Source organism: Sarcophilus harrisii, chromosome 5 (genome assembly GCF_902635505.1).
Source record: "Sarcophilus harrisii chromosome 5, mSarHar1.11, whole genome shotgun sequence".
Lineage (NCBI taxonomy): Eukaryota > Metazoa > Chordata > Mammalia > Dasyuromorphia > Dasyuridae > Sarcophilus > Sarcophilus harrisii.
Window position 1 is genome coordinate 236,906,639 of NC_045430.1, and position 22,727 is coordinate 236,929,365.

General features: G+C 35.6%; 1 protein-coding gene across 3 annotated transcripts in view; it reads left to right on the forward strand.

Moving 5' to 3' along the window:
- Nucleotides 1-22,727, forward strand: part of ST8SIA6 (ST8 alpha-N-acetyl-neuraminide alpha-2,8-sialyltransferase 6) — a 103,829-nt gene that overhangs the window by 66,222 nt on the left and 14,880 nt on the right. For all 3 annotated transcript variants that reach the window (XM_031939908.1, XM_031939907.1, XM_031939910.1), the window contains exons 5-6: nucleotides 12,763-12,904; nucleotides 14,970-15,082. In XM_031939908.1, coding sequence (XP_031795768.1) covers nucleotides 12,763-12,904; nucleotides 14,970-15,082 — 255 coding nt within the window. The remainder of the gene's footprint in view (nucleotides 1-12,762; nucleotides 12,905-14,969; nucleotides 15,083-22,727) is intronic.

The following is a 22,727-nucleotide window of genomic DNA, read 5'->3' on the forward strand; positions in this document are numbered from 1 at the left end:
GGAATTTAATAAATGTTTATTGAAATGAATGGACCCTACGAATTGGGGGGGATTGATCACTGTGGGCTGGGGTGCTCACCATGGTAGAGTTGAAACTGGAGCAAATAAGCCTTGAAGGCTGAGTTGAATTCCCATAAGTAGGAAAATAGGATAGTGTTTAGGAAACAATCTAGTTAGAACCTAGGGATTTTGCAGAAGGGATGTGGTTAAGTTGTAGGAGATTTTGAATGACAGACCAAGTAGTTTGGACTTTATCCTATCTGGAACTATCCAACTCATAGCTTAGTGCAGCCTGAACCTGATTAAGCAGCAAATGGGAAATACTTAACAAATTTTAAAAAATAGAAATAGAGTACAAACATAGAGCATGTAAATTTGTAGCTTTCTAAGTCAACAAGTCAACAAGGCCTTGGAATCTGTTTCCACTTGAGCTTGACATGACTGAGAAAGTTTGGGGTGACATGATAAACATGATAGAATTAATGTTTTAAGAAGATAAGTCTATTGATGGAAAACAATGTAGATTGGATGAAGAAGAGATGGGAGTCAGGAAAAAATGAAGAGCTGATTTCAATGGTCCAAGTATGATATGAACTAAGAAGTCCCAGGGTCTCAATGAGACTCAGGCAGTGGGGATAAGATGCTCAGTTGACTTTCAAGAAAACTAGATTTCAGAAACCTTGGATCCCCAGCCTGCTGTTTCTTACTTGCATGAGTGTGGTAAGTCATTTCAACCTTTATGGACCTCGGTTTCCTTATCTGAAGAATGAGAGATTTGGATTTGGCAACCTTGGAGCTTCTTCCTACTTGAAAGGAAAACAAGCAGTGTTGATCATGGCAAAATGGAGCCATGGAGAAATTTTTGGAGCTACTGTTCTCCACGATGTGACTTTTAATATTATTCTAATTAATATTATTCAGACCTGCATCATTTCTCCAAGTAGCCATTTCTGCCTGCTTATTATCTGCAACCTTAACTCTTGAGGGCGTTGCTCTTTTTTTTTTCTGCTGAAATATCATTTTTTGTCCTGTGCATAGTTCCACCTTCAAATACAGACCATTCAGTTACCCTATCAGAGAGTCACAGGACCAGGACAAAAACTACAACAAAGAACACATGCATATATTTGGAATTCCTTCAGGGAACCAGAAAATTTGAAGTTACTCTCCTGATAAAGCTTATAGAAACATGAATTCACATAAAGTTGGCTTAACTGAGAGTAAGAATCACGTTAGCCTTTAGTTGAATATAATTCCACAATGGTTAGTATCTTCAGGGTCAAAACAATTTCTTTCAATGTTCTAACAACAGTAGACCTTTATTAAGTACTTATTAAAATGCAGTTCACTATTTTAGGTAGTTGAGCTACAAATATAAAAAGTGATATAACCCCTCAAGGAATCTACATTCTACTGAGCTAGTCCAATCTTACGTATTTGATTCATTTCTGGAAGAGTTCCTTTCAAAAGGAGCTGGTGACTAAAGAGCCTGAATTTTCTGACATTGTGCATATTTTGATGCCAATGGAATATTGGAAATTTTGGATTTTTGTTCTCTTAATAGCAGAGGTTGCCTTTGGGCCATCTTTTGTTTCAGCTCTGAAAGACCTTAATTTAGAAAGTCCAAGGTCATCCACTTCATCTCACTGCTTGATCTGTAGTCAAATGCACTGTCCTAAGATATACCACCTTTTACATATATATACACAGTTTAATTTATATATATATATAAATACGATGTCTCTTTTATTTTAAATACATTACAACAGGAATATTTTCAAACACCTGGGAGGTGAAAGAGAGAGGCATAAGCTCAAACATTTTCTCTTCTTACTTATCCCACCTGGAAATGCCACATTATCGTACCAATTATTTCCCATCACAAATGTACCTAGATACATTTGGAGTCACACTCTTCTAACCAATCAGGACCCTTCCAAAATCTATCACATTAAACAGATACACTGAGAAAACTCATCAGACTAACCTGGAACTTAGATTTGCTGTTGGTTTTTAATAGGACTCCCCCCCAAAAAAATTAAGTACCAAGCTATAGGACTGGGTATGGTTGTTTTATCTTGTCACTGGACTCTTATAGCTTGAAGGAGAGAGTGTGGCTGATGACTTTCTCAAATTCACTTCATGCACAAGTCAACATATCACTTTGGCAATGTCATTGGTCTTCAAGAATGAAGGACAAACAACAACAAAGTAATTTATAACGTATTAGATGATGACACAAAATAACGGTATTTCAGAATAGCACCTTGGTTTTATTATTCATTCCTTTTCTAAAACTACTTAATATGTGTGATATGGAGAAATGGTTGCACTAGAATCCATTATTGATATGCCCGACAGCATAGAGAATTTTAACTTTGCAGCTCTATAACAATAGTTATATATATTTATACTTTCTGCTGAAATTGTATTGAAATTACAGTGGGAAATGCAGAAACCAAGGTGACAATCAGAACAAGATAATCTTAATGTACAATAATAATAGTCCTAGCACAAACTCACCTTTAGTAGCACACTCTGATTGACACAGCAGCAGCCTCACAACCAGTCTGTGGAATAAACTATCATTATTTTAGAGATGAGGAGACTGATAGTCTAAGGAGGAAACTAACTTGCTTATAGCTTGGACTGTACTTGGAGATTGTTGAATAGCTCGCTGACTCCATAGTAAATATAGTGTGGGTCTGGAGTCAGAAAAAATCCATCCTTAAATGAGCTGTAGAAAGACATGGCAGACCACTCTAATATCTTAGCCAGGAAAACCCCAAATGGGGTCTCAAAGAGACTGAACAACAACATGGTTGATTTTAGTCAATCAACAAGCATTTTCTGCGCAAGGTATAGTCCTAAGTACTGGTACAAATACAAATACAAAAACAATCATCACTTGTAATAAGTTGAACATTATTATTAGATTTAGATTTGAAAATAACTGCCGATATCTAGATTAATGTTTCTTTTATGGTGAGCCAAGGTGATGAGCAATGTTTAGAGAGATTTGAAGAACCCCAGAACCAGGTTTTTCCTTGGTGGTAGCAAGATTTCTGTGATGCAGAAACAGAAGGGCCATTTGTCCATTAATACTTCAATTTGGAAAAATACACTGTGGGATAATATTCTGCCTTTTAATTCAATCAGTTCTGGACATCACGGTAGAATATAAGTTGTTGAGTTTTCTAACTCTCCATAACCCTTTTGGGATTATCTTGGAAAAGATACTAGAGTGGTTTGCTATTTCCTTCCCCAGTTCATTTTACAGGTGAGGAAACTGAGGCAGACAGTTTAAGAGACTTGCCCAGCTGGATTTGAAGTCATTTTCTTGACTCTGAACCTAGCCCTCTATCCACTATGCCAGCTAGCTTCCCTAAACTGTAGAATTGGCTTTAAAGGCCTGAAGATATTGCATTTGATTTAGACAACAGCCTATGAAGGCCACACGATTGCTGTTTTTCAAGTACAGACATTTGGAAAAGGAATTCACTTCTTCTGCTTGAGCTGAGATCAGTGGCTGGAAGGAGCAGAATTAAAAGACCAGGCCTTTTTAAATCTCTCTGTGTCTTGGACCCCTTTGGCCTTTGTGCCCCAAGCTAAAAAAAATAAAATATATTGGTTTATTTTTACTTATTATAAATATTATTTATTTATAAGGAAACCAATTATATTATAATATACTTAAATAATTTTTTTAAGTTCATGTGCCAGGAGCAGCTAGGAACACAGTGGAGTGAGCACCAGCCTAAGAGTCCAGAGGTCCTGACTTCAGATCCAGCCTCAGACACTTACAGTTGTGTGACCCCAGCTTAGTCACTTAATCCCAATTGCTGTCCAGAAATAAAATGAAATAAAAGTTCATGGACCCTAGATTAAGAATCACTCTTATAAGGAAACAGATTTACACATATGGAAGGGGAAACTTCATAATAATTTTAGGTATCCAAAAATAGAATAGCCATGAATCATTTCTTCCTGGAGTTTTTATATACAGAGGCACAGTATCTATTTGCTTAGGTATGAGAAAAAAGACTCTCAGCCTGATTGGATCGGTCTAGGTGGCCTCCACAGCCCCTCCCAGCCCCAAGACCCTGTAATTCTCTAACATTTACCTGTTAATAGCTAGCTATTATCACAGATAAAGTACAGCAGTGAGGAAACGATGAGATGGTCCTTTTTCGATTCCAGTCCAATGTCATAAAAGACTTTATAATCATTCATAATCCCTGCTCTTATAGAGTAATATGGAATTTATGAAGGGACTATCCTTCCTTTTTAATGTGCTCCATTTGCACTCTCTTTGATCTTTGCATGATTGAAAATAGACCGCTTGGACCAGAAAGTCATATACTTTAAATCTTTCTAGGTTACTGTTCTCAAATGTACTTTATTCAGTAGAAAAACTGGTGTCTCTTTGTAGAGTTTGTGACTTTCATGTTCAAAGAAGGTGGGAAAAAGAACAGAGCTACTGATCTCGCCTGGTTCCTGTAACAGATACTGGAAGTCCCGAATAAAGTTTACACATAGCAAATCCTATATCAGTGGTAGCTACATTATTATTATTATTATTAGTGTCTTAATCTGGGGCTGTCCCTTCATCTCCAGGAAACATTAGGGACATTTCCCCCTTACCTGTGTTTACCCACAAATTACTTGTTCATTATTTTTAAACGAAGCCCACAATTAGTGTTTGGTATTGCCAGGGAAGATTTAAGAAATAATGACTCCTCTTGCAAGAGAAAGTATGGCATAAACAGAAATTGTACTAGGAACATTTATCCAAGAGAGCACTTCCTGTGGTAATAAGCTGCTGTAATTATAGATTAGATTGATTCAGCACTTTCATTGTAAAAATTCCTTTTCAGAGGCTTCAGATAGTTAATTCAGGCTCTAAAACATTCTGCCAATTTCTACAGAGAAAGGCTTTTGGTCCTCCTTGCCCACATCCCCTCCTACCTTTACCACTCTTCCGCTGAATATTTAACTAAATAAAAGTACAAACAACCCAGTTACAAAAGAGAGGGGATAAATGCTTTTCACTGTTTGTTCCTATATCGAGCAACAATAAAACCAGTGACCTGGAAATTTTTTTTTTTGTCCAAAGACTAATCTATATTCAGAAATCTCCCAAATTCATTTTAATGGTTGAATTTCATATTTTTCAAGCTTGTTTTTTTACACTTAAGTAATTCTGAATTCACTTCAGTTTAGCAATTTAGAAAATACATAGGACTATCATAGTGCTGGAAGGGACCTTGAAAGGTCATCTAAATCATCCTTCCGCATTCATGCAAAGCTAAATCCAAAGCTTCTCTGACAATTGGGTCTGTCTCCTCTATTTAAATAACTCTAGGGAAAGAGATTCTATGGCTTCTTTTGATAGCACTTCTTGTTTAACAGCTCTATTTAGCAGAAATTATGGCTGGTCTGCACCTGTCTGCAAAGTAACCCCATTTCTTTTCATTTGGGACACAGAATGGCTTAGAAACCCTAACCCTACTGGCATATAGTAAGTGCTTAATAAATGCTTGTGGACTAATCACCCTCTCTGTGGGTAATTTTTCTGTTCTTTCAACACTCAACCAGTCCATCCCTTATTCAGATCCAACAATATGCAGTTATCCCTAAGGGTAGGAAAGAGTAGGGCTTCTCACAATAATTATTCAGAATTATATAAATGGAGTCTAGCATATGGTTTTCTTAGCATGTAAGCAATTGTGTTGTGGTTAATCTAAGATGCAGGGACATATATTTGATAAAAAGACCCATAGTTGGTATTTTTATTAGCTGACATTTATGTAGTGCTTTAAGATTTTGCAACACATAGCCTGAAATATTCCCTGAGACATCCTGCATTATCTCATCGGTCCCCATTGGCTCTCTCAGAGGAAGATGCTGTGGGGTTTTTGTTTTGTTTTGTTTTGTTTTGTTTTTATCATTCTCCTTTTACAAATCAGGATATTGAATCTGGGAGAGAGTAAATACTTTGCTCATACTCAGCTTATAAGCGACAGAGGCCCAGGTCTAGTAGTAGCTATAAAATTAACGCTGAGAAATAATAGTACTAAGCACTATGAAATATTTGGTTCTATTCAGGGCATTGAACCAATTAAACTCAAGCATATTCTGTAAAAAATCTTCCATATAAAACTACTTTTTCCTTGAAATTTTGTGAAAATATTTGCAGTGTGAGGTGAAAATATTTGATATATCTGAGGAGAATTCCTGCAGCTTAAATATTTACCTTATTCAGAATTCCTGGAGAGCTGGAGATAATATATGAGATACCCATGAATCGAAGAATGAAGCATTTAGGTTGTTAGTATTCTAAGCAACCATCTCTAACTTGTAGAATGCAAACCTGAAGCAGTCATTAACATTTCATGGAAATCTAGGAAGCATTCCATTAAGAGCAATGAAGAATTTTGACTTGAGGTTTATAATGAATAGCCATAACAAAAGGAAATACAAAATAGCTATTATTTTTATATTATATATATATATAAAATGTTATATATACATTATATATATAAAGTTATATATACATAAGGTTATATATACATTATATATAAATATATATGTATACATGTATAAATATATGTATATATAAATAATACATATGGTTTTATATTGTTATATATTGTATACATATATTACTCATATATTATATACATATATTAATTATATATGTTATATATAATATGTATGGTTAAGAGTTTGCTTTTCTTTTTGAAATTGTCTCAGATATAAGAAAATATATTTCTTCCTAAAAAGAATGCTAATCAAGTATTTGTGGTGGTATAATATGATTTTTCACATTTCTTTTCATCCATCAAAGCAAAATATATTAAACTATATTTTCCTAACTTTACATGACAAGGACTCCAAGGATAATGAAACTAAGCATTTTGATAAGTACGTTAAAGCTTTCAGAACCTTGGAATTCTACAACCAACCAACAAGGCTTTATTAAATATTTACTATGTGCCTGAGCTCTAAGGAACCAAAGAAAAGCAATAATTCTTTGACCTTCAGAAACCTTCATCCTAATTAGGAAGACAACTATTAAATAAATAGGCATATAGCAGAAACATTCAGAATAGACCAGAGAGGGGACGATTGTAATAGCCAGGAAGTTGTAGTAGACCAAGAAAAGACTTTCAAAGAATGTGAGAAGGAAGCTAAAGTTTGATGTGGAGTTCTTAGAGATTCTAAGAATTATTCAGTCCAGTAAGCGTTTATCAATCACCTGCTATATGCAGAGCCTTCTGCTACATGCTGGAATTAAATGAAATGAAAAATAGAATGAAGAAGTACAACAGAAACTAGACAACTTTTTTTTCCCTTTTCGTTAAAATTGCAAGGCAATTGAGGTTAAGTGACTTGCCTAGGGTCACAGAGCTAGTATCTCAGGCTTGACTTGAACTCACTGCCCCTTAACATTTCTGAAGAGGCAATCTAGTCCTTATTTTTATTATATGGAAAGATGGGGTAGAAGACAATTGTAATGTTCTTAATTGGGTTTTCTGGAGGTCTCTCTCTCTCATTCTCCCCTACCCACTGAGAAAGCAAGAAATATGGTACCCATTATACATACAAAGTCATGCAAAACATTTCCACCTTAGAATGTTGTAAAAGAAAAAAATAAGAATAATGAAAATGAAAGAAAATATTCTTCAATAATTTCTCTCTCTGGAGGAGGATAGCATTCATCTTGAGAATTTTGGAATTGTCGTGGATCACTGTATTAAATCAGAGTAGTTAAGTCTTTAATAGTTGATTGTCATTACAATATCATTATTACTATGAACAGGGTTTTCCCAGTTTCCTCACTCTGGAAGTACTCTAGTATGGTGTTTTCCAATTGGTAACATGAATTGGTGCTTCTATGTCCCTTTCAAGTGATTTTTTTTTGGTCACAAAGAAAGTAGTGGAGCTGCTGTATTCCAGCTAATGGCTCTGGAGGGACAGTATCCAAGGAGTACTGGATTTTTTAGGATTGGCTCAGTTCCATTTATTCCATTCCCTTGTTCCCATAGACCATCAAAATGTCTCAGTACTTCTTATATTTCATTAGATAATAAATGAATATATCAAATCAATAAGGATTATAATAAGAAATATAGAAATAACATAAGATTGAAAATCCAAAAGATAAAGGGAAGCCCTTGAACTGAAGAATTTACCAGCCCTAGAAATCACATGTGAACATTTATTTGCACTTGGATCAAAAGTTAGAAGAAACAATTCTAAGTTTTTATCCATCAAATAAGAGAATTGTGAAAAAAACAGTATGATCTAGTATGCACTAGACAAAAATCAACTCTGTTCATTATCTGAATTACCTGAGCTTTGAGAAAGAATTTGATAACGTCAATAAATTCTCCTGAATTCAGATTTTTTTTTAAAACCTCTAATTTGGATCACTTGAAAAGCCAGGAAATCTTGAAAATGTTCTATTTTTTTCTGTACAATGAACTTTCTAATGAACTCCATAACCTTATTAAATCATATCTTAATGTAAACTTGCTAGCCAAATGGGAACAAGGATAATGTATCTACAGGTCTAATATTGTTAAATGTACTAAAAGATTTTTGTCAAAACATTAATAACCTAATGTAAAATGTATTTTCTTACTCCAAAAAGAAAAAAAATATGCAAATTCATGCTGTTTTCTGCCAGGTATAAATTTAGAGGTCATTTCTGTATATCTTGTCACCCCTTCACACTATAGTCATCCCTTCTATCTTTCGTTATTAAAGTTCTATAGGAAGTTGTCTGTCCTTCCCATTTTTGTACTTCTCAACTTCCCGTCCATGAAAACTCCTCTGGACTTTTTCTATTATTCCATACAAGCATCCACCCTCAGATCTCTCTTCATCCCTGGCCTTTCCCCACTGGAATACCTTCTGCCTCTGATACACTGATTCCTCCCAGGACTTCCACAATATAGACATCCAGGCCAGCAGCCATGTCTTTATTCCTCTCCAGGAATTCCTCTTCAGGCTCTGTACTTTGTCTACCACCATTTTCACTGGCTTCCTCCTCTAGCTTTTCATTTTCTTTTTATGTATTATCTTCCCTGCTTCCCACTAGAATGTGGACTTTTTGAGGTCGAGCCATGTTGTTCTGCTTGTATTCCCCACTCTTATCACAGTAACCTGGCCATAAAATAAGTCTTAATAAATGCTTGTCGATTGATCATTATCTTTATCACTGCAACTTCCATCTCCAAATCAGCAGTAACTTCTGATTTGACCCTTTTTCAAAAAACCTTTTCTCAGTTGTTATCCAGCTGGACCCTTCCATATCACTTGATACTTGACCACTCCCACCTTTGGGATTCTTCTCCAACTAATCTGCCCAGTCCTTTTCTGTCTGGAATTCCTTCTTCAATAGGTTCTGCCATGAGAACCTCAAAAATTCCAAGGACTTTAATTAGCAGCATGTTACAAATGATTCTCAGTCAAATATATACATCCATTTCCAATCTCTTCACTGAATTCCTTCCTTTTCAGCTGTTTGGTGGGTATCTCCCCTGAGATGGCCCTTTGCCATCTCAAATTCCATGCATCTTAAACTGAGCTTATTAGAGAGAAGTGTGTATATATATATACATATATATATATATATATATATATGTATATATATATACACACACACACACACATACACTTTTAGGAACAACTAGATATAAAGAGGAAAAAGTTGAATCATATTTTGGTTTATTTTAAAATAAGTTTTTATATATTTTGTTTTTACATTACATTTCCTAATCTAAATTCATACATCTGCCCCAGAATGCAGTTCAGTGACTTTGAGAATTAATTTCAGATTTCAGAAATTACTTTTGTTGTAATTCTCTTTGAACTGCATCAAGGAGGGTACTACATGCAGTTAGGTGCTTCTAAAAGGCCTTTTTGTGGTAATATTTTAAAGGAACAAGAAAGTGTGTTTTCTGCCACATGGATTTTTCTGATGACATATGTAATACACATACACATAGATTGGAAATGGAGGGCGAGAACGAGGAGCTAAGGATAATACTTAGACCTGTTCTGTGAGCTTCAGGAATTGTAAGGATGTAAGAAGGGACATCTTTTGAGGGCATGATCTGGAGGAGGACCTTCTAAAGGAGAAGTCAGATAGGTAAGAGGAGAACCAGGAAAAAAATAGTGTTTTGAAAATCTGGAGAGAAAATTAGTATCAAGAAGGGAATGATCAAGAATGTCAGATGTGTTTTTTTTAACAACTCTATTCTAATTAAATGTTATAATTTTAAAACAGCATTTGGGTAATTGCTTTTGACCAGATAATATGCCAATCGGAATCTACATTGCTTTATTCTCCATAAACCATCTCTTAGAAATTTTAGGTTCAGAATTTGGAAGGATGTTATGAAACAGATGATGATATTTGATGAGTAAAACGTATTTTTCTTCAAATCACAATTCACCAGATAACATTGACATTATCATAGCATACCCAAAGTTCAAAACACCGACCATTACATTCAAATAATATACCTTTCCTGAGCTCCACAACACAGTCTATTAATTCTATAATGATCACTGATACTTTATGAGAGGAATAAAGTTCAAAATGCCCTAAAAATTGGAAATGGACCCTTAAAATGAGATGAAACTAAGTAAGTAAGAATGCAAGAGTTACCCACTTAAGGGTAACCTTTTCCCCAACAAATAGATAATTTCCTCAGCTCTAAAATGAGGAGTTGAATTCAGTTTATAAAGTTCCTCACAGCCATATTAATCTATGATTCTAAATGGTTGCAGGAGAACTGGCTATGTAGTAAATGTAGGAAAGCATCTGAGGGTCATTGATCACAAGCTTATTGTGAGCCAGCAATGTATAATTATTTTTAAAAAGTCAACATGATAATAGAATACGTTAAAAGGCACATTTGAACAAAAGGGCCAGGAAATCACCTTGTATTTCAAATATTCACTCTCATACTCTGTTCAGTATGAGATTATTTTGTCCTATTTTAGTTACCGTACTCTTTCAAAGGACATGAAAATAATAGCAGGCAACACAGTTGATTGGAGGGATGAATAATTGTTTGAAGACTAAGGAGTGACTTGATTACTGGCTTTGAGTATAGAAGGGTATATATATATATATATATATATAAAGCTGATCAGTTCTCTATTCTGTACAAAACTGGAACCAGACAAAACTACTAACCTAAAATAAGAGACTTTTCAGGGCCATGTAAGGAAAAACTTACCTGCCAGGTGTGGATTGCCAAAGGAGGTTTTGGAGTCTTTGGCCCTGCTGATCTTTAATATCAGGTATCTCTCTTGGATGGTTCAGATATTCATCTGTCAGAAACAAAGGCGAGGATTCATTGATCTCAGTACAATACTGAATTGACTGCATGTTCCCAAATACCAATAGTTTTATTGAAATTCTATTTTTAGTCGTTATTCAAGATAGTCCATTTGAAAACATGTAATATGGCTTATTTTCAGAGGGTTATTCAATAGTTAAATATAATTTTGGTTATTTTCTTATTTCTCATTTGATTTCAAATGCTATTTCTGAATTATAAGAGAAACACTCCATTTTCTCTCTTCCCTTAAAGATAAAATAATATTATAGAAACATCATGTGTACCAAGTAGATGTCAATTGAAAAATGATAGAATAAATTGTGGTCTATTAATATAATAGACTACTATGACATCGTAAGAATTGGTTTTGTTGAATGGGGATTTTCCCCCCTTTCTCTTCAAATATTTATTGCAAAGGAAAGCTCACTAAGTAATTTGGAGGGGGTGGGATATATTAAGAATTACAAAATCCAAGATTTTGAGAGATAGAGGGAACCTCAGTAGCTATTTAGCTGGACATATAAGGGGCACATTAAAACTTGGAAAGAGAGTTGAATTCAAATCCTGCCTCGGGCACTCACTAACTATATGACACTGGCAAGTCACTTATCTCACTCAGACTTGGTTTCCTCAATTGTAAAATAGGCTCTTTTATGGGATATAAACAGGATAAAATGAGATAATGGAACCCACCTCACAGGACTGTTTGGGGGATCAAATAACAATATAAAGTTTTGTAAACCCTCATGTTATATATAATTTTTAGCCATCTAGCTACTCCAATCTATACATGAAAGCCTACCATAATCTACCTGACAAGCGGCCTCTTTTCCCTGGCATGAAGGACTCATAAAAGGGAGAAATTGCTGCCCATTCTCCTTTTGGATGACTGCAGTGGCTGTGATTTTTCCCTGACATGGAGTCTAAATGTGCAGCTCTAACCTATTGCTCCTGATTCTGTCCTCTGAGGTCAAATGGAAGGCTCTTTGCCTTCCACATGACAGTCCTTCAGATACTGGAAGACAGCTTTGTCTCCCCAGAGTCTTCTCTGCTCCGAGCTAGACATCCCCAAGTTCTTTGACAAATAAAATGAAGGTGATGTAAAAACAGGAGCTACCAGGGAAAATACAGTGAAAAAGTGGCTTCCACTTCAGGCTAGCATTTACCTGGGACCTGCTTCAGTGTATCAGGGAACAAGGCGATCTATCCGGCCCCCTAATCTCGTTACCACCTTTAGTTCATTTTGTCCACCATTTCCTCCTCAAGGGCTCATTAGAACTATGGAGATGAAAGGCAATGGGGGAGAAGGCGATTCTCCCTCCTGAAAGTCACCGTGATGATTATCCTCTTTAGACTATCATTATTTTGTGTTTTTTTTTTCCTTTATCCTCTGCAGGTCAAAACTTGTTTCTTGCTGTGATGCTACACACAACCTTGTCATTTCTCAAAATAACACTCCACTTGGGAGTAACATAAGTTATGAAGCAGAGAGGGCCAGCTTCCCTATTGAAAAGGGCATTTTTCGAATGCTGCCAGTGGTAAGTGAAGTCGGTTAATGGGTTGTTTGGGACAATATAATACAAGGATGGAATGTTTTAAAACATTAAGTCAGAGCTTAAACTAAATGAGTAATCCTATATGAGTAATAGTATTGCCTGCTAGATTTGAGAGGGACCATTTTTTAAAGGCAGTTTTTAATGTTCTGTGGATATGTTGGAAACACTTTTTATGTAGCTTAAATAATTCTGAGTTTCCCCTAACCTTCAGTCTTACTGCCTCATCACTCTTGAATAAAATGGATCAGCTGGGATTTCCCTCACAACTCGTTGATCTTTGGGTCACTGTCTTGTATGGTGAAAGTGGCCTTTTAAAATCTGAAATGAGCTTCTCCCTACTTCCTATGCTGGGAGCAAATCACACCTTGCCCAGAGAACTACAGATTTCTATTCTCTGTCTTAATTTTATTCTGGAACGTGAAGTTGGAAAACTTGGCCATTCTCAGTGGATGATTGTCAAATTATTACTTTCTTAACAGGTTGTCCTTCCAGGTAATAGGTTGCAAGAAACTGTAAATTCAGAATTAGACCCAAACTTATCTTTTCAATAGGGAGGAAGTTTGTCTTAGAAAGCATTCTGTTTTACTGCCAATACACACACACACCCAGGTAATGGGTTACAAGAAACTATAAATTCAGATTTAGACCCAAATTTGTCTTTTCAATAAGGAGGAAGTTTGTCTTAGTAAACATTCTGTTCTACTGCCAATACACACACACAGACAATAGGTTGCAAGAAACTGTAAATTCAGATTTAGATCCAAACTTATCTTTTTCAACAGGGAGGAAGTTTGTCTTTGCAAACATTCTGTTCTACTGCCAGTACACACACAATCAAGCACACAAGCTACCTAGCAGCGACTCTGCCCTAGGTATTAAAAAATTGATTTCTGTCCTGAATGAGCTTATATGCTTTTGGAAGGGATAACATGAACATAATATGCAGAGACATGAATACACACACACAACACAACTCTAGAGAACCATCTCACTTTTTCCTAGTGCTAAAAACTACAAATCTTTGGCATACCAAGTCTGAGGCTACTTTATGCCAGTCCAAGGAAGTTAAGAGTCAGTTTAACAACTTGAAAGCCTTTGAACCAAATTCTAGTTTCCTCAGAACCTACTTACTGCTCCTGAGAAAAAAGAAAAATATTGCAAATATCCAAAACAGAAATAACTCAGGGTTAGGGAAAGGCTCCAAAACCTGACCACATGACATGTTGGTAAATGGGAAACAGGAAGTAAGAAAGGAGAAACAGAGAACTTACAGCTATCTCCCACTCAAGGTGCAAATAAATAAAAATAGCCATTTTCAGATAGTGTTAGTGGTTCATTAATAGAAGACCTATGGTATTTCTTATTGCCAAAAGAAGAAACATTATTTCTAAGGAAACTGAACAACTGAAGAACTGTTCCTTTCCAAGAGAATTGTTTTCTAAGTGGGTGGAGGATGAGAGGAGGAGCAAATCTGGGGTGAATTGATGGGGGAGCCAAGAAAAGAATAAAAAAGAAAGTTGTTTATACAAAAAACTTGAAAACTATTAGAACTTGAAAAATTAATTTGAAATAGTTCAGCTCGTAGTTGTTTTTAGCCTTGAAACTTTTTTACAAGATGGGCATTTATTTATATAACTGATGGTGTAATTGAGCCTGAAGACCTTATTCAGGAGTCGTACCTATCTTTTACTAGATAAAAAAATCAATTTTATGTCTGGAAGTAGAAGATTGTTTAATATATTTTGTTTATTATCCTGTCTTAGCATTTTTTGGAGCTTAGGAAAAAAAGTTTTCTTCCTTCCTGATCTATGTGCATAGTTATAAATAATGCCAAATCTTATTTCTCTCAAAAAAAAATCCATTCATCCAAAGCTGCAGTACTTCTTAACTCTCTAAGCTAGTTGGTATTTTCTCACAACCATTAGCTCGTTTTGCATACCATATTCCATTAACCTCCTATGGAGTTAAGCTACAAGCACTGAACTGATGACATTTGTGAGTCTATGAGTGAAAAAAAATGTTCTTCTTTGTAACTTCCTTTTAACAGTCACAACCGTTTGTGGGGCGTCCCTTTAATCAGTGTGCAGTGGTTGGAAACGGGGGAATCCTGAGAGACTCTATCTGTGGAGCTGAAATAGATAAATCTGACTTTGTTTTTAGGTAAGAGCTTCTGTATCTCAGTCTTTGAATAAAAAATATGTATATAAGAAATATATATATAATATGGGTACATACATAAATGTGTGTATATGTATATACATTTATGTATATATACACCCATAAATAGAAAAATACATCCATGTATACACACACACACACACACACACACACACATGTTTAAATGTTTATTTTTCACAGGGCAGCATCAATATGATACAGCCTGAAATTTGTTCGGTGTGTGTACCATGCCTTAATTTTCAATTCTAAGAAGATCCAGATATTTTGCACTCATGTGACATTATCCTTTGCTTTCTCTGACTAGGTCAGTCTTGATAAATGTACATGTGGATTCTGTAACCATAAGACTCGAAATTTTCCTGCAAAACCCAAAATGAGCCAGTAAGATGTGCTCATCATTCTGATAGGATATGCTACAAAATACTGCACTTCCCTGCATATGTTGAGGTGGCAGCTCATCCATCTGGGGAGACCTTATTTTGACTAAATTATCAACCTTTTCTAGAATAAGGAGAAAGCTATATTTTTCTTATCAATCATGTCATTTTTAAATGAATACTTTTAGGGTATTATAAGAATTATTGTAAGCTTATCAATTTGATACACCTCTTTCAAGCAAATGAAAACTAGATGGTTTCCCATAAGCATGTCCCCTGTGATTTTAAATCTTATTTATAAATCTTGCACCAAAGGCGTTGTCGATATATCTGACAGCCTACAATTACTGAATGAGTTTTTTTAATGATTAATGGCCAGTATATTAATGATGTAATTATAATTTCTAAAAGCTTGATGGAGGAGGGAGCAGACAAATATAGCTGGATGCCTGGCAACGAAGGTGAACCCAGCCTGCTTATGTCTGCACCTAGCCTATATGAGGGAGAGTAACTACACAAGAGTAGCAACCAAGGAGACTAGCTAGAACTATGGCTACAAAGGGTTGAGCAGCAAAGGCCAATGGAGGCGCACCAGGATGGTGCAACTGCCTAGGGATGGTGATTTGGGCCTTTCTTCTCATGTCTTTGTTAGATGTATCTCTGAAGCAATTAAAAGGGTATCTGCTGTTCCCTGGATGCTTCCCTTGATCTTCTCAAGAGCCCAGACATATTACAAGACAAAAAGGGGAGCTTTAGCAGATTGGGTCTAAGGGCTACTGATCCGACTTCTTCAAGTTGAGCTCACTCCTCAGTTCTTAGTAAGAGGTATTCACTCCATGATCATTGGGGTAGGAATACCTTATAGCACAACATTTGGGGGACATTTACAGAATATGGAGATGTAACGTGCTTACTGCTTCCTGCCTTCTACTAACTGCACATCTTGTTCCACTGCATTCTTCTTTCTGTTGTTTGAAGTCCAGCTTATTTTCTCTGGTGACAATTCCTAGATCCCCTTTTCAGCACCCCTGCTTCATTGGGCAGCTTCTCATGGGAATACAAGTCACAGAATGTTAAATGTTAGATCTAAGGCATCTAGTCCAATCTCTCTGTAGCTGAGAAATCCTTTTTTTTTTTTTTTAACATGCCTTCCAAGTGCTCATTCAGCTTCTGTTTAAGGACTTCCAATGAGGAAGAATCTAGTATTTATAATAAGTAATAACTGGCATTGATATAATACTTTTTAGGTTTGTGAAACTGTGCATTCTGTATATCATTTCTTTGCCACTTCTTCTGAAGGCAGCTCATTAGATGATAAATAGATGGATGAATGGATAGATAGAAGGATGGATGGATAGACAGACAGATAGATAGATGAATGGATAGCTACATAGAAGGATGGATGGATAGATAGACAGACACACAAATGGATAGATAGAGAGATAGAAGGATGGATGGATAGATAAATGAATAGAGAGACAGAAGGATGGATAGATAGACAGGATGGAAGAATAGATAGATAGATAGATAGATAGATAGACAGACAAACAGGATGGATGGATGGGTAGATGGATAAATGATAGATAGGTGGATATACAGAATACTTATTAAATGCTTATTGTGTGCTTGTAGGCACTATTCAGTGTTCTGGGAATATAAATACAAGCAAGCATGACAGTCTCTATCCTCAAAGAGCTTATTATATTCCATGGGCGAAAGGCAATAAAGTAAGGAGAGCTCAAAAGGAGTGGTATTTGGGAAAGAAGGTGGAAGAGAAAAGAAGGGCAAGGAGGAGTTCAGAGAAAAGGTCCAGGAATGAGGTTTGTAAAAGATGGCTGGACTTGAGGAGGATAACAATAATCAATTGAGTTTGTACAGAGTGGCACTTATATAGAGCTGTAATTGTCAAAAAGTTTTCCCTTATATCAGCCTGTCTCCTTGCAACTTCTGCCCCTAGCTGTAGTATCTGTCCCCTCAGGTTAAGAAAAACAAGTATTTTCCACTTGATAGCTCTTAAAATTCTTGCAGCCTGTTATCACATCCCCTTTCAACCTTCTCCAGGCTTAACAATCCTTATTTTTTGCAGCCGATACCAATGGGTCACAGCCTCCTTTCCTACCATCACACTGTTCACCTTCTTGATACAGTGTAGCTTGTCAATTTTCTTTATGAAATATGGTGGGCCGAACAGGACACAGTGGTCTGATCAGGGCACAATCCTGGTGGATGGAAGGTGTCCGGACCTGCTGCCACATTTCTTTGGAATTTACAGTAATATAAGAGACACCAGGCAGTTACCAGGCACAAGGACAACCTGCAGGCAGCAGTTATTCAAATGATTAATTCCCATTGAATGGCCTTGCCAGCTCCACATCTTGCTGCCATATGTTGTTAACCTCTCAATTCCTTGAACTCCAACTAGTATTTTCTAGTGACAGTTTCTGCATCTCCCTCATCAATAAACTTATCCTCATTGCCCTTTTTTCTTAGTCAGGTTACTCCATTAAAAACTGGCTTTGAACTTGCCCCTGTGTTGCCTGAACTTTTAGTTGAGGTCACTACGTTATTAGGTTTTTTTTTTACTGTTTTATTTTGTTCCAAGAGACCTCTCACTAAGCAGGAGTAATCTGTAAGTGTATGCAATGTGAAAACAAAACACATCAATAAAACTGAAAGTCTTTAAAAACAGGGCTCTGCTCTAAAATGAACCAAGGATTCTTCTTCCATCCTCCAGCTGGAACAGCCATAGCTTTGCCCTACTGACCCAAAACATTTCACATAAAAGAAAACCTATAATAAAGAAAAATAATTACTCTTACTGAAGACTTTTTGACAATTCTCATGACATAATTGAGGAAAACTTCTTCTTAAAATTTTTATTTCATTTCACAGTATACCTTGGAAATAAAGACATTTTAGAATAAAGTTAATGATCATTCCTCAATTTTTAAAAAAACAAATCAAAGGTAAAGGAGTCTGTTTCTCTAATCCACTTAGACTGCCTCTGAAGTCAATCTGAGCACACCGCTCTGTTTGAAGTTAGCAATGGCTCTGAGCCCTGGACAGCTCCATGGAGTGATAATGAGAGCTAGAATAAGGGCTGCTGAAATTCTGCTAGTTTTTTTTTTCCTTTTGAAAGGTCTCCTAAGATCAGCAGTTGAAAATATTAGAGATATGAAGATCTAATTTGGCCCAGGATAAATTTATAGAGCAGTCTGGAAATTATTTACTCTCTTTTTATTTCAAATTGCAGGTGGTTAGGAATCAAATAATTCAGCACTACCAACCAGTCTATTTAGGTCCAGTGATCTTTGGATAATCAATTAGCCTCTCCAGGTCTCGGTTTCCTCAGTAACATAAGAAAATCGGACTTGTTAGATGGATACTAAGGTTATGGTGGAGCTTTTCCCTTTAGTTGCCCATCAAAATCACTGAGTGTTATCCTATTGTCTATCAATTTACTTGCTTTTACTTCAGGGATACCATTATTTAAGTAATTCATTAGATCTGTGATCCCTTTATTATGTAGATCAGGCCTTCTTAAACTTTTTCCACTTGTGACCTCTTTTTACCTGAGAAATTCTGACCCAGTCCTGGGTATGTAGATACATAAAAATAGGTTTACAAATAAAATATTTGCTGATAATAAATCACAAATTTGCAATCCCCACATTCAGGTATGTGATCCTATATGGGGCTGCAACTCATAGTTTAAGAAGCTTTGGTATAGATCATGCCCCATCCATACTTGTTAATCCTGTTTGACTTTTGTTTGTCTTTCTGAATATCCTTCATAAATGGTTTACCCAATACTGAAAGCCATTCTATGGTTCTTTAGATATTTGGGGACATCCTTGTAGTGCTTGGCACTGCACCATGTTATCTCTTGCCCTTTCATCATGACTAAACTGCCTCTTTTTCCAACCAGGCATATAAGTTTCCTTCTGACTTTTTTTGTTCATATCTATGATTTCATCAATATGGAAATTTTCTGGTATTTGGAAACTCCTAATGTAACAGATGAGCAATTTGTTTCTAAGTTGGAATCTCAGAGAATTGCATGTGGCATTGAAAGGTGAAAAAATATACCTATGGTCATACAGTTAGCATGTCATGGGCAAGACATAAATTCAGATCATTCTGATTCCAAGACTAAACTTCTTTCCACTATTACTTAAATGCAAATTTTCATCTGTAATATGCAGCAGTTTAATTATATTCACCAAGTATCCATTGCTTTTTGAATCTTCCTAGATAATGGTATTCAGTTATGTAAAGCCTTATTACATGATTGGGAAAAAATTGGTATTTATGGTGTTCACTGGGAAATAAATTCCAGTCATTGAAAGTCTTACATCATTTTCCAAAGTTCCAGTCCAGTCTCATCCTTCCATTCAATTAAATACCTGCATTCTTGTCTATCTCTAGTAACTGTCCAAGCTGGACTACCTATTCACATTTTGTCACAATCTGGTATATATATATATATATATATATATATATATATATATCACAAAATTATATAATATATATATATATATATTGTTATTCCACTTTGTTCTTCTAGTGTGAGTTACTAAGCTGATCTCTTTATAGAGCTCAGAAAGTTGTAAGTTTTCCTACAGTTTTCTAGAATTCAATTAACTTGAATTAAACAGGCATTTATTAAATGCCTATTGTGCATAAGGCATTGTGCAGTCAGCACATCACCTATAAATATTAAATTCACTAATAAGGGATTCTTCATATGTCGAATTTGTGCAAGAATGATGAGCAACTTGTAGCACATGCAACTCCTTATTTGTCACTTGTTCTTAAAGCTCAATAAATTGTTGGCCAAAGAACTTACATGGTTGAATCTGTCATGGGGCTTTGTATGTTGTGGATCCATGGATGGATCCTTTGAGAAGAGGGTTTTGTGTCGTACTTTGTTTTACTGAGTCAACTATTATTGCATTCAAAAGCAAACATAGTCACATTTGTGTCCTCGATAATTCTTAGCCAATCATATTACCATGAAGATGTAACCTACAGTAAAAGTCATCCACAAAAGGCCACTTTTAATATGTTTCTAGTACTTTCTTAATTCATTCATAGACCGTTCTTAAAAATATTTTAGAGAGCTGAAAAAGTGGTTAGCTGTGTCAATGATTACTGATATTTTTATAATTGTTTTTTTCTAAAAATACCACTTACAATCTTTTTTTATTCTTTTGGAGTATCCCTTTCATTAATGTATCTTAATTTTTTTCTCACATTCCTTCAAAACTGATCAAAACTACACTTGGTCTAATCTGTATCTTCTTCCTGACTTCATCTTCTTAAAAATGCCATTGATATTTTCTCATTAAATATAATGGTACTGAAATGATGGTATCCAAGTCAAGTTATCAAATATTTATTATTAAGTGCTTATTGTATTTCAGTTCCACTCTCTCAATAGTCATGGAAGCAAATCTATTCCATTTCTTTCTCTTTGTTGCCTCCTTAGGAATTATTCTACCAATGTTCCTATGGTAATTTTTCCTGGCTGAGTCTCAGACCAAAAACTCTGAAGGCTTCTTTTTTCCTCAACAAATGTCCAATGGTTTTTGAAGCAATAGCACTCATCCTTTTCCATCTCCCACAAAAGTGCTTGTATTCTGAACCAGTAAGGGCCCTGACTGCCATGTCTCTCTGCTTCTCAAAGAGATCAGCTATTTGCTAGCTAAGATATTTTCTGGACTCTTTTGTCCTCTGTGTTGTGGTACAATATTTTGCATCACTTAAACGTCTTTAAGGAATAGTGATATAATCAATGTCCATTGTTCATCTGTCACTTTTCAGCGTTAACAGTTTATTTAAGAAAGTACTGTAATTGTACACAATGTCATCTTCTCTTCATTCTTCTAGTTTAATGTTGCTTTGGATATTCATTCTAACCAATGAATGATTCAACCATATTTTTATATTTCTTGCTTATTGTATATCTACCATTTTGTTTGTTTCTTCTTAAAGACAATATTCATGTTTTACAGGAGTGAAACTTCTGAATAGTTTGTAAGCCTTGGTTCTCTTAACCCTGTAATATATTTATCAGTATATTTTTTAAATTATTTTTTTTATTTTTCAAAACACATGCATGGATAATTCTTCAACATTAACTCTTGCAAAATCTTGTGTTCCAATTTTCCTCCCTTCCCCCATCCCCTTCTCTAGATGGCAAGTAGTCTAATATATGTTAAACATGGTAGAAATATATGTTAAATCCAATATATGCATACATATTTATACAATTATTTTGCTGCACAAGAAAATAAGATCAAAAAGGAAAAAAATGAGAAAGAAAACAAAATGCAAGCAAACAACCACAAAAAGAGTGAAAATACTATGTTGTGAACCACACTCAGTTCCCACAGCCCTCTCTCTGTGTAGATGGCTCTCTTCATCACAAGATCACTGGAACTGGTCTATTAGTATATTTTGGCCCACCTCCTCGATGCCCACCTTTGCTTTGAAGTCACCCAATATCAGAGTATATGTGACGCTCATTTAGATCATAGTCTTTAATAGCTTTACTTTCCTTAACCCTCTGCAGCAGCTTTTGGAACATAAGCTACCATCCTGAGATTGTTTGTGGTAGCCAGATTGCTTATACATATCATGTGTATTTGACTAAATCTCTGATAAATTGCTGCTTTTTGGTGTCTTTGTGTCCAAGGTGAAACTAATTCCATGAATTCATCATTTCTTTGCCCCTCCAAAGAGAACCTATGACTCTTCCTTTCATCTAGCTGAAATGGATTTATGTCTCCTGGTTTCGTTTATTGTAAAAATGCCAAAATGAATATCATCCAGTTCCTCCAAGTGTTGTATCAACCTGTTTGTTCTTGTACAGATTTGCACATGAAGGCTGCCAGTAGTTAAATTAATGCACGTACAAAGTCCAAGAACTCAGTGATTTTTACTACCTTTTTCATAGACTTTACCATTGCTGTAACAAAAGCAGGAAGGGTCTACACAGAGCTGAGTGTTTTGTGTTTTTATCAATTTCCTGTGTGATTTTGACCAGCAATAACAGAGTGGCTAAGTCTCCTGGAAAGAAAATTCTCTGCACTCCTTTTGGGTGAGGTTTAAACAACACAGGTTTCCTTTTGCTAGATCCCGACTTAAAACTTCCCCAGCCAGAGCCTGCACTCTGAATAAATGGCCTTTGGGAACCCAAGGTCACCTATGTGCCATAATGAATCACTAGCATAGGGATTTTCTGG